Below are 13,195 nucleotides of genomic sequence, written 5' to 3' on the forward strand. Positions count from 1 at the left end.
TAGAAGAGTTTTATCTTTCCCTTTTTAATATTTGCTAGTAGCAGTTCATTTATGGAGGGTTATTTTAATTTTTATTATAATTGATCTTTAATTCAAGGAATATTTTACATTTCATATATACTGAGGAAAAATAGGGAAAAAGTTCACATAATTTTATCATAGAACCTTTACTGATCAGTGGTACACAAGATGTTTTCATAGTTTTTAGTTCATTTGAGGGGATATATTCAGCATTTTTTTAAGCTAAATATTTTTCAAGTTAATTGTCTATGTATGGATTTATACAGAAAAGTAAGAATATGGTAATTTAAGGAGTGAAAGTAATGTAATCTCTAAAGAATTCTTCAAAATCTTCTCATGTAGTTGAACACTATTCTCAAAATGTGTAACTCTCATCAAAATCAGTTCTGTCATAATCTCATCCTAACATAATCCTAGTGCAGACTAATTTTTAGGTAACTGTATGTTGTCTTATGGGGTATTATAAACCAAACACTTACTTTAATAAAGTATTCTGAAAGCAAAAATTAAAGAAAGGTGAAACAGGTAGATAGACTCCAACCAATACTGTATTCTTATGCTGCTTTAGATTATTCTAATACAAAAGTTTTTCCTTTATCCAGTATTGCAAATAGTGAAGCTAAGATGAAATCCTGAGTTGTATGATTCTACACCTCTGAAAATCAAATTTAAGTTATTTAGTAAATTACTGAGTCTTGACTTTTCACCATCAAATTTGTAATTTGAACTTATTTAGAAACTTCTAGTGTTTTACCCTTACGGCCGGGAGACTGTCTGAGGTGGCACAGTTAGCACTAGCTAGATCCAGGCTCAGTGTTCAAAAGTGTTTCCTGTGAAAAACTTTTGATGTTGATTTAGCAAAGCGTTTTGATGTATGCTTACATTCCACCAAAATAAGTGTAATTCACTGATTTTGAATCTCAGTACAACATACTGATGTTTATTAAATCTTGTATTTTAGTTTACATTTTCTGAGCTTTTATACTACTGATAGTTCATATAGAAATCTAACTACTACTCTTACGTAGCTAGCCTAAATGAAGGCAAGTGAGTCTAAGTTGGTTTTTACTAAGGCGGTCAGTCAGGTAAAGAGATAAGGCTGAAGAATTTAACCTTCTGTGCTAATATTCTTTGAAAACATATGTCCTTTACTTTAAATCCTTTTAACTAAACCAGAATTTCTCACTTTCAGTCCTATTGCAGTGATCCTGACCTTGTTCTGGAACTGAAGAATCTCATTGTAGTATTTGCTGATACTTTGCAGGTACATACTATAGTAGTAATTTAACTAAAATTCTTAGTTGGATTCTTCCTTTAGGTAAGCGCAATGCTTTGGCTTTTCCTCAATCATGTATATGAATCAAGAAGAAAAGTACGTAATAGCATTTTAAAAATATGTATTACTTGCTGTGATAATACTGAAAAGGAGGAACTGAGTTAATGTATGCATTCTGAGCTATCCAGCTAGCATCCAGTTATTCATAACGGTGCACAATTAATGTTAGCTTTATAATCTGTCTACATTTTGTCTTTTATAAATGCTTTACTTTTGATCTTAAGCAAGAATAACATTCCAGTTACCATTAACTCTTTAGCCAAAAGAGCAAATTAACAACATTGGCAAGTATTCTTACAATGTTTAACAGACTGATAAAAAAGATTGGTTATGTGCATAAATAGCAAGTTAAAATGTTGAAGAGAAATAGGACAAATTTCTGCTTGGAAACCGAAAGCATAGGATAAAGTATTAGGTAAGAATTTAATATATAATCTTCTAATTATACTGTTGTGTTTGAAGTACTATAATTGCTTTATAGAACTGAGAAGATTGAATGAGAAGTCTTGTCTTCATCTCAGAGTCATGAAGTCATGTGATAGGAATTGAGTGTGTTAGTTATTGAACTATCTACTCTTTTCATTTTTATGCTTTAGGGCTATGGTTTTCCTGTGAACCGACTATTTGATCTTTTATTTGAGATAAGAGACCAATACAACGAAACACTTCTTAAAAAGTGGTCTGTATTGTTCAGGTTGGTATTTCAAAATAATTATGCCTTTTGTATTGCATCTATTGTTTTTGTCTAACTTACTTTTTTTTTTTTTAATAGTGTTGTAATTCTGGAAGAATTGATTAACTCAGTATTGTGTATGAATTTCAGGTTGGACAGGACTAAGATATTCATCACACGTAACTAATATCTAGAAGAGCCACTGAGTACTGCTTCTGTAGTTACTGGAGAGAAGGAAGGTCTCCAAAGGGACATTACTGAAGAAACATGCAGGAGAAAGTTATCTGTTTTTCTTTGTTAGGAACCTAATAACAGTAGGCTATTGCAATAGGGCATTAGGGTCCCAATATAGGTCATCTTAGTGTTTACAGCTAGCCGATATATGTACCTCACTGGCAGACTACTGATGTTCCCAGTATGACTTTGTGTTTGGTTTTTTTGTTTGTTTTTTTTGAGGTTTTTTTGTTTGTTTTTTTTTAAAATGCAAACTGATTTCCACCTATTCCTTGGAATTATTTGATAGAGTAAATTGTAAATCCAGGAATACAGCAGCCTGGGGTTGTACACCAAAGCCCGTTTGCAGATAGGGTGTGATGACTTAAATGTCCAGAAATTGCTTACCATAAAATATGTTACATTGTAATACAGAAAGCCTTACAATTAAATTAAGCACTTCAGATTCTCAACCTCTCTAGAATTTAAGTCTAGAATACAAATGACTAACATAGTCATTTGACTAGTAGAAGAGTCCAGAGGGTACTTAACACTGTGGCCACATGCCTAGTTAAAGTTCTCTAATTTATCTCCATGGGGCTATATGTAGCTCTGCTACCTAAGTGAAGCATGCTGAATATCTGCTTTATTGTAAGCAAAGTGTAGGCTACCATAGTTAATAAGTATCTCATTATGGTTTACCCTGGGGTAGAGAAGTTGATCTCAAGTTCCTTTACTGTATTATGCTTTGTGTCATACATATCAAAATGCTTTCAGCTACTTTTCTGTGATTAGACACAACATGAAAAGTATATACAAGGCACTTTCAAATTTATCTAAAAATAGTTCAGTTGTCTGAAATTATGACAAGTGTAGCTCTTAAGTTTTTGAAGCTGCACGCCTAAGCATAGTAAATAAAATGTATATTAATTTACATGTTTTAACACTGGAAAATACTGTAAATAAAGTTACATGTCTGATTTTTTTTTTCCACTTTAACTAATTCACCAGGGATATTTTTGAAGCAGACAACTACAGCCCTATTCCTGTGGCAAATGAAGAAGAATACAAAATAGTTATAAGCAAATTTCCTTTTCAAGATCCAGAACTTGATAAGGTAAGGAAAAGTTTTATATTATTAAAGTTTGCTGAAATCCAGTTAAGGTTACTTAGGACAGTAATGATTTTTATAATTAAAAAGCAATTAAAATTTGAGAAGTTAGGTAGATTAAGAAGCTACATCACCCTCTTTGTGTGTAATTATCTAGTCATAAGTAAATATGCAAATTAAATCTTAGTAGTTTGCTCTGATGTGTGAGTGAATAATGAAACCCATTGGTTTGTAAACAAATTAATAATACAGTTTAATTCATATAGTCTTTATGTAATTATAATACAGTCTGTCTTTAGATAAATTTTAGTTGCAACTCATTTGGTTTAATAACTCATATTGTGTGCTGTAGTGTTGCAAAAATACATGTAAAACAGGGATCAGTTAGAGACAGCAACTTTCATATTTCACTTTTTAAATTGATTATTTGTGTTTGTGCATGTGGGGCAAAATAAACGTGAACAGACTGAAAATACTTCTGGTGTGCTAGGGTTCCGATAGGATCATTTTTCACAGCCTCAGCCATTCTTTCAGTGGTGATTAATATTTTCTACTATTCAAATATGGTTTTGGTAATACCGGTGAAGAAAACAGGCTCATGGTGGAGTCTGTAGAAGGGAACTAAATCCAAGAACCACATGATAGTGGAAGTAAATGTTGCAAAAGGAAGCTAATTAGAGTTGCTACAAATACCTGCAAAAGCAAAAAGATATTCTAATTTTACGATTCAGTGGATATCTATCAAGCAAACGTAGCATGCATGTTATTAATCCAGTATTTCAGGGAAGATGAAAAATTAAAGGTGAGGTTTATGCCAGTTATTGAATAAGGCTCCAGAGTGCTTTCTGGACGCTTTCCACTATCAGATTAATTTACCTGGCCATTATAATACTAAAATAAGATAAACAGAATGGAAATCCCTTACAGTGTTGGAATTATTTACCAAGACATATTTTGCTAATGAATTGCAGAGATTTTAAACTTGCACTAAATAATTCTATCTGCTAGCTCCTCTCATTCTGATGTATTAGCATGTGTGCATGGCCATAATGTGCAAGAGTATATCTAGTTACACGTATGTATGATTAATACAAAGCTTTAGCTCTTATTTCACGAGAAGAAAAATGTATTCTCTGTACCAAACAATTTTAATTTTGGTTTATGACACAGAGAGGTTTCTAATTTGTAGTGAGCAGCATTTTTTGTAGGTATTTTGTGTGCAGAATTTCATTGATGTTTAATTTTTGGACTGATGAACTCGAGAGTAAAGCTGTGAATCAGGTTGGATTCTGTTCCAAACTTTATCGTTGACCAGCTGTATGGTGCTATGAAGTCACTTCACATGTCTCTGTGCCAGTTCATTCATCTGTAAAGCATGGAAAACATTTTTTTTTTATGTATCTCTGAAAAGAGCTTTGAAACCTGTATATAAAGCAGAAAGTCATCATTAGAAATCAGGCAGTGAGGTTTTTTTCTTGTGTCCTAGCAATTTTTGTAGCAGTTTAGTTGACTTCAGACAAAATCAGCAAAGGGGCAGACATCTCAGGTAACTGAGCTCCTAAAAGTTTTGTCAACTAGGCAGTGAAATAGAGGAGGAAGAATCATTAAGTATCCTTGTTGAAAGAAAGACTGCAGTGTTACCTTATGTGTTGTTAGATAGCCGGGAATCCTCAAGGAAGGGAAACTTTATGAATGCTTCAGCATCATTTCTACTGGTTGCCGTTTATAATCCTATCCATTTCAGTTCTCTGTTGTTACCTCAGGCTATAAGACACTGGGAGGTCCTATTGGATGGGTTAATTTAATCTACATTTTGATGTTTAAAGAAAAAAGTGTAGATTCAGGCTAGTTCATAGAAAGGAATAGACACCCCAGAGGGCTAATTCCATTTGATGCATCTCTGATGCGTTTTACAGATTAAGAGGAATTTCACTTTCGAAAATGTCTGTTTCTCTACATTTAGTATAAAAAGAGATGGATGTGAGTGAGTGTCTCATTTTTAACTGTAGGTTAGGATGAATCACACTTACATTTTACAGGTAAGTTTATCATGGGAATTGCTTGCAGCACATTAGGAAGAATTATGATCTACTAGATAATTAACATAGCAAATCCAATCTGAGTGGACAAACCAGTCTTGTCCTCACTGTGCTGTTTGGACTGAATGTGCTGAACTATCATGGGTTGATTCTATAATCTAATTTTACTCCTTTTCTGTATTTAAAAGTGAGACAATTGGTTGTAGCTTTTTATTGGGGTTTTTTTGTTGTTTTTTTTTTTTTTGTTTCTTTTCTGCTGCCTACCCGCATAATCAGCCAGAAAGTGTTTGTCCTCTTATATTGGCCAGACACTGTAGAAAATAAAGAATTACTTCTCCTAGATCATTGGATAGATGAAGGTTGAAACTGAAGCCCTGCTGACGAAATATTGTAATAATCCAAAATAGTTGTATGTAATAGCACTTGTTCTATCTGTAAAAATTAATTGCTTAAATCAGATGAACACGTATTTGAAATAAATTTTCTTGTTAAAAAAATGTTTGCTGTTGTGGAATGACATGAAAGCCTGGCACTTACACCACATACTTGTCACACCACCTAATCTTAAATAAAGAGGTATGAATAGAAGAATGTCAAGGTAATCTGTTTTGTCTTGTTTTTTGTTTGTTTGTTTGTTTTAAATACATAAGCATTGAGCTGCTGTTGGCTAATGTTTTTTTATTTTTTATAGTGTAATTCTTCAGGGATGATACCAGTTCTTAATTATTTTTCTTATGCCTTAGCCCTAAACAGAAAATTAATTGTTTTGCAGATTTAAAAATTGCATATTCAGTGCAGAAAAACCGATTTGGTATGTGTAGATTTAATTGAATTTATTTCTTTTTGTCCTCCCAAATACAGTATCAGCTCTCAGCTTTAAAATTGCAATAGAACACTATAATTTAGCACATGTTAATCCCAGTGGTTGAAAATAGTTCAAACTGCTTTAGGTTTGTGAACCATGAGGAGAAAGTAAATATATGATCATAAATATACATGCCTAAATATTCTCAAGTTACTTTGAAAACCTCAGATGTATTGAACTTCTCAAATGCTGCTTTTTTTTTTTTTTTCACTGCTTTCCTAGGAAAAAAAGTTTGCATTTTTTAATCTCTCATCCCACTTACCTCTATTTTATCTATTCAGATTAAAAGCAATTTCAGACATTTTTTTAATGCGTGCTTGTAAATTGCTTTCTATAGGATCTTAAATTACATAAAATCTCTAGTCTTTATCATAATCTAAATAAGTGATAAAATTCTATGTCACGTATAAACTATTTAAACAGATGTAGAAATCAACTCAATGCATACCACTGTTTGATGAAAACAAGAAAAGCTTAAACTAGATTAAAATACTGATAGTGTTAAATGGCTTTCTAATTTTTGCATTTAACATCAAGCTCTCCTTAGAATCAGTTTCAAGTGTAAGATAGTATTATCTTTTATTTTCACAGCAATCCTTTCCAAAGAAGCTTCCAATGTCTCAGTCAGTGCCTCAGATTTATATCCAGGTTAAGGAATTTATTTATGCAAGCCTTAAATTTTCAGAGTCGCTTCACCGCAGGTAAGCTTAAAGTATCAGGAATGCAACCATAGGTAAATATATATGTACCTATAACTTCCAGGTGACTTAAAAATTATGTATTAAAATGAAAATACATTTTCTTTTGTACTTGCTAGCTGTTTCATAATTTACATATAATTTACATATAGAATTATTTCTATTTAATTTATTCTTCCCCATGCTATAATAAATATTCAATATGTGCATATATATATTGTATACAATATGTCTACATCTGTGTGGGTGAGTGTAGCTTGGCACAGTAAGCAGTCTAAAGCACTACTGGGTTTTTCTTAAACAGTATTGACTGGTTCACATAATCTAGATATTTTATTTATTTAACAAAGCATATAAGATTGGAAAAATACCCTTCAATACTGACCATTTCATAAATAATTCAGTAGCATCCCTGATTACTTCAGTCTTTCCCTTCTCAGTGCTTGAAGTTTCCTTAGCAATTATTTCTCCTGCAACAAAACATGCTGTCTGCATGCTCATTCCCTCTTCCATCCCACCTTTTTCTGATGGAAAACATCACTGTTTTCCCATTTCCTTTCTTTTTGTGGCCTTCAAAAACAGTTTTAATTGCATAAAATAACATTCATAGATCTGAAGTCTGGAAGGTATTTGTAGCCAGTCACCCACTTATGCACTGTTAAAGATGTAAATGACTCACTTTCAGACATTCTTAATGGATACTGTTTATAATTTACATGTACTAATGAGAGTATGTTGACCTTCTTAGTAACTCATTAAAACCCACAAATTACTTTTTCCAAACTGCTTTGTTAGTAAACATGTTCAGAATCTAAAAATAACAGATTTTACTTGTGTTGAAATTTAGTTAATGGATAATTTCGTAAGTGAAAGAGGTGTTGTGTGTGTTAGATCACAGAAGACTTAAAGCAACCAGAAATGCACATAGGGATTCTTAACATGAAAAGTTCCCTTTGCAGGGGAAAAAAAAATTAAATAGTAATGATTGCTGTCAAAGTATTGTCATGTACAGCAGAGTTATAAAAATAAATATTTTTTTTTCAGTTCAACAGAAATAGATGATATGCTCAGAAAATCTACAAATTTGCTGCTTACAAGAACTCTAAGTAGTTGTTTACAGAACCTAATTAAAAAACCTCATATAGGTTTAACAGAGGTAAGTTTTAAAACATGTACTCAAAACTGTGCTTTTTAAGACAATTAGTGCTAAAACTATTCTTGAAAATGTAGATATACTGTGGTATTAAGATTTATGTAATAAAATCAAGTAGTGTATCCTCTATGATAAACAGCAATTTGCAAGAAGGTAAGGCAAAGACTGTTACTTTGCTTATATGGTTTGTGTGTTAGGCTCCTGTATAGCAATTAGTACAATGTTGTTGAGTTTCTTTTCTTCCTATAAAAAAAGAAGGGAGGAGAGGAGAAGAACGTATGTGGAGAACACAAACTGTAAAGTTTCAGATTAAACCCACTAGATAAAGAAATCTAAAATCTCAATTTCGATGTAACACACAAAACGTTTTCTATAGCAGTTGCAATTAGAATACTTTAGTAGGTTTGTGCATGGTTTGGGTTTTTTTTGTCACGACTCTTGGTTTAATTTGTTTATTTAACAGAATAAGACAGGATGAGGCAGTGAATCACTCTAAACATTCACTGCAGGTACATGCAACGTCAGGAGACAGCAGGTACCTACTCAAACATGCTGAGGACTTACGACTATTGCTGTTAGAGCAGTATTAAGTTGTATTGAATGTCATTTTTAAACTGCAAGAACCTCTTGTATAAATGAAATTGAGGTGATGATGCGGAGAAAAAAGCTCTATAAATCATATATTGCTGCGTTAGTAAGACAAGTCATACAATTTTTCTGAGACGTAGTTTTTTATGTTCTTGAAGTCAGTACAGGAATATTTTCAAGGATACGAAAATAATTTCACTAGTATTTTTTGAGGTGTTTTATTACCAAGTCAATATGTTTAAAAAGAAAAATGTTAAAAAGAGAAACCTAAATTTACCAAGCATTACATTAGTGTCACTAAAGCAGAGAATATGCAGTGAGAATTAAGATACCATATGCTGGTATCTCAGCTACAATGCATTATGTACATTGTCTAATTTGTAAACCAAATGTGCTTATAAACACATTTGTACCATTTACAGGCAGGTTGTTACCATTGCTGGGGGAGAAGGAGCTGACAACTTTATTCTTTAAATTCCCTGACTTCAGAATGTGTCATTTTGCTGACAATATAGTGAAATACCTTTTTTTTTTTAATAGCAGTATTTTTTTAAGAAATATGTATTTAGGGTACAGATCAGTGATTTGGTTTTGACAACATATTTTCCTTTTTTAACTCTAATACATCAATTGGATTTATTTCAGAGCAGGTGTCTGCAGTGTTAATTTTTTAAACGGCAGCATTTGTATGTAAACTATAGTATTACTCCTTAATGGTATTTGAAAGCAAACTTGAGAACTAACAGATAATATGTGGTATCCTGAAATACTGTAATTATTTTCTAGCAGAGTTGTTTCTGAAATAATTTTTTCTGAAAATTTACAAAATCAAAGGACAGTGGGTGATAAAAGGGAATTTTACAAGAATTTTTTTTCTCTTGCAGCTTGTTCAAATCATCATAAACACAACACATCTGGAACAAGCCTGTAAATACCTTGAGGATTTTATATCTAACATTACAAATATTTCACAAGTGACAGTTCACACTGCAAGACTTTATGGGCTTTCTACATTTAAGGTAGGATATGTGTCAACTGTTGTATGACTATGTCTGAAAAGTTACATTGAAATCACCATAAATGAAGCATTTTAAAACAAAAGGGGGTGAAGGCAAAGCTGCATGCTTTCTCATTTTTTACTCTAAAACAATTCTGAACCGTTCAGAATTCATTTGTAACATGGAGCAGGTGAACACTATTTTCTGTGTTTTCAGTATGATCTGAAATATGTCAGTGTGTAAGAAGCATCAATGTTCTTTCTCAGATGCATCTTTAAGTTACAAAATTACAAATTAAGCTTAACTGCACCACAAACTTTGAATAGATTAAGCTCCAGTTTGTGTAACATCCCCCCTTTCTGAATGGAATCAAGCAAACCAGCTAGTTTAATCTAAAATGTTTCTATTGTTTATTTCTATTTTACAATATAATTTTTTTTAATTTTCAAATTGTGTAATTTAGTACTATAAAAGCAGAAACATAAAAGCAATATTAAGGCTGTGCTACAAGCCATAAATTATTCAATTATCTTTTATAGAATTCCTTTTTTATTTACATGTCCTGTCTATACACAATAATACTTATTAAAATGATCATCTGAACTTGCCGTTTCTAATGATAGCAGCTGCTTATCTCTACCAGCTGTATTTTCTCTGATATTTTCAGAAATGGCAGAAGTACTTAAGCTTATATCTCAAAAAATTAAAGCAAATAAAAGGTGATGGATACCCAGCATAGCTAATTGTAATTTCAACAGTTAGCATGGCAACATTTGTAAGCCAAGTATAAAATAATCCTAAAATAAAAAAAGTTGTAGTTTTCTTTCTATATATGGCCTCTCATTTCATTAGTAGGTGAAGTTCTCCTAGTTGTTCTTGCATTTGTCTGTATAAAAATTCTGAAGGATTTTGAAAAGAGGAAACTAAAGCAAAAATACCAAGTATTTGTATAGTCATATTTGATGTCCTTGCAGAGCAAAAGCCATACCCTTGTCTGTGAAGTCTCTCTCTACAGCATTATTCAAAAGGCCTTAGTCCTTGTTCAGTTATAAGGCAGACATGTTGTTAACGAGAAACCTGCACATACAAATTAAATTGCTGAATACAACTCATACACATAATGTCAGGTAACTCAAGATGACTGAGGCTTATCTCTAAGATAAATTAATCAAAATTTTGATCCTTGTTTGGACAGGTATATGTCGTAATGACCTTAGTAAGCTTTAACCCAAGATCGCAATAGCTTGACTAGCTATGCTGAGTGCAAAAGTGGTTTGATCTCAGGTCACTGAATGGCCCCACACCACAAACCCTCCTGAGCTGTGGCACTGGGGACAGGTGTAGATATGCCGAGAGATCCTTCATGTTCTGATTGCGCACCAGGTACTTTTTTCAAGCATCAGGTGGTTCTGTACATCAAAGGACCAAGTTTTGGCATTTATGTACATAAAATATGGTAGAAATTATTTAATTGACCGATTCTGGCTAAGTAGTTTTTATTTTGTTTAGAATTGAAGCAAATGTGTGTGCTTGGGGGCTTGTTTGGGGTTTTCTTTCTGAAGAAAACTTTCTCAAAGAAGAATCATTTTGTATAGGCTAACCTTGTGTCATTAATTTAGCCAATGCATTGCCTTCTTAGTTGCTTGGGGTTTCTATACAAAAAGTTTTTTTAAGAGAAACAAAACAAAAAGTCATCAGGGATTCCAAAGCAGCTGCAACTTAAACTTAATGTATTTGGTTTTTTTTTCACTGTACACTGAAACAAAGGAGGGTGATTTCTTGTATTTATGGGATAAAGAGGACTAATCCTGTTGAGAGTAGTTCTGTTTTCTGTACTTCATTTTTCCTCTTGTTGCAATATGTAGCATATCCTATTATGATATCCCCTCTGGCACAGATGTTAAAAGGTGGGTGAGGTTAAATAAGACATCATCATTGCAAGTCCCTTTATATTTCCAGTTGATTGCCAACAATTTTCCCATTAACTATCATTTGTTTTGCTAAGGATTTAATGAATAGGGCAAGACAGAAAGGTTCTGGCCTAGCAACTGTTGTTAGGTTACCATTGCCTTACCAGTAATTTTACTAATTTTGCCCTGTCCTTAAGTTCAAAGCTACCCAGTTTGCTTGTTGTGTACTGATAGTGTATGTGTGTCTTTGAATTTGAGTATCTATAAGTATTTTTGTGTAAGGACAATCCATAATCTTTTTAACATTCAGACAAAACACTTAATGTAGCCATAGTCTTTGATTTCATTAAAAGGTAAGATGTTCTTTATTCTTGAATTTAAGAAATGCAGTTTGAAGTTTGCATTACATTTTGTGCTGATTGTTTATGCTCTAAATTATGTTTAACTATTCTGTAAACTAAGTTCTATTGAAGGGAATCACAGTATATAGTATCTGCATTGAGAGAGCTTGGTATCTATGCATTTTGTTAAAATACAGAATGAATGCTGTCAAACATATAAGAATTTTTTTTTATGGTGTCCCTCCCATCTCTTTCCATGGAGAGCTTGTTAACACAACGTTCTCCACTTATAGTAGAAAATTCTTTTCTCGTTAATCCCTCTTCCCTCCCCACACCCCCATATTGATGAAGAACTGCTTGCAATTCCCCAGCTGGGCCCTCAGAGAGTTTGGTATGTTCTACTGTTATTAAATTAATCTCCTGGTGGCAAATCATGTCCCATCCATTCTTTCTGAGTGGTCAAAAATCTCCTTTTATTAGCAGCATTGATCACATTTACATTCCATTAGGTGATCTTAGAAGTACATCTACACCGTATTTTTTTAATAGAAGCCTTCAGACCTATTTCATGGCTACTATTTTAGAGGGCTGCTTTACTCATTTTATTTTTGTATATAAAATCTCATTTTAAGGTGTCCTTCAAACTCTCCAAGCATTGTTTCAATGGGTGGAAATTAAAACAAAACAAAAAGAAAACCCCAAACAACCCAGAAAAGTCCACCAAAGCTTGTTTCATTTTATCGCATTAAAAAATTCTGTCGCTTTTAATATTTATAGCCACGTTTTCCATCTTTGGATGGCTATTGTTTTCCTTTGTTTAAATCAGCAGCCATACAAAAAATAAATGAATGTATTTGCAGATCTAATTGATAGACATTTTGGGGGCCCAGGGTCTCAGCATTAGGCTGTCTAATGGCTGTTGGAGAGCCAGATACAGCACATTAAATCCTGTGCAAGGCTTCAGGACATCTGAGAAAAAAGCCATTTAACAAAACCATATAGTTTGCCCTTTTCACTTTACAATGGGGGTGGGGTGGGGTGGGGTGGGGAATCTAGTGAGCTTTAAAAGGCTTTGATGCAATTCCATCACCATTTTATAAGAGATGGAGTTGATTCATCTGCCTCTACGAGGCATCCTAAATCTGAATACTGCTAACTCATTCTTGACTTAAGCATGGGATTCACAGTGCTGCTTCTCAGAAGTAACTTCTGGGTTTGAAATCCAAATGCTTGTCTGTTTATGGTTTTC

At 32.9% G+C, this 13,195-nt stretch overlaps 1 protein-coding gene across 4 annotated transcripts in view; it reads left to right on the forward strand.

Annotated features, from left to right (window-relative positions):
• Positions 1–13,195, forward strand: part of EXOC6 (exocyst complex component 6) — a gene marked incomplete at its 5' end in the record, with an annotated part of 90,992 nt that overhangs the window by 33,677 nt on the left and 44,120 nt on the right. For all 4 annotated transcript variants that reach the window (XR_013957107.1, XM_080620257.1, XM_080620255.1 and 1 more), the window contains 6 exons: positions 1,214–1,285; positions 1,954–2,051; positions 3,255–3,360; positions 6,850–6,959; positions 8,001–8,112; positions 9,582–9,716. Coding sequence is in view for 3 of the 4 variants with exons in the window: in XM_080620257.1 (XP_080476383.1) it covers positions 1,214–1,285; positions 1,954–2,051; positions 3,255–3,360; positions 6,850–6,959; positions 8,001–8,112; positions 9,582–9,716 (633 nt within the window). The remainder of the gene's footprint in view (positions 1–1,213; positions 1,286–1,953; positions 2,052–3,254; positions 3,361–6,849; positions 6,960–8,000; positions 8,113–9,581; positions 9,717–13,195) is intronic.

The sequence above is a fragment of the Psittacula echo genome (assembly GCF_963264785.1).
Source record: "Psittacula echo genome assembly, chromosome: 6".
In the NCBI taxonomy this organism is placed as follows: Eukaryota; Metazoa; Chordata; class Aves; order Psittaciformes; family Psittacidae; genus Psittacula; species Psittacula echo.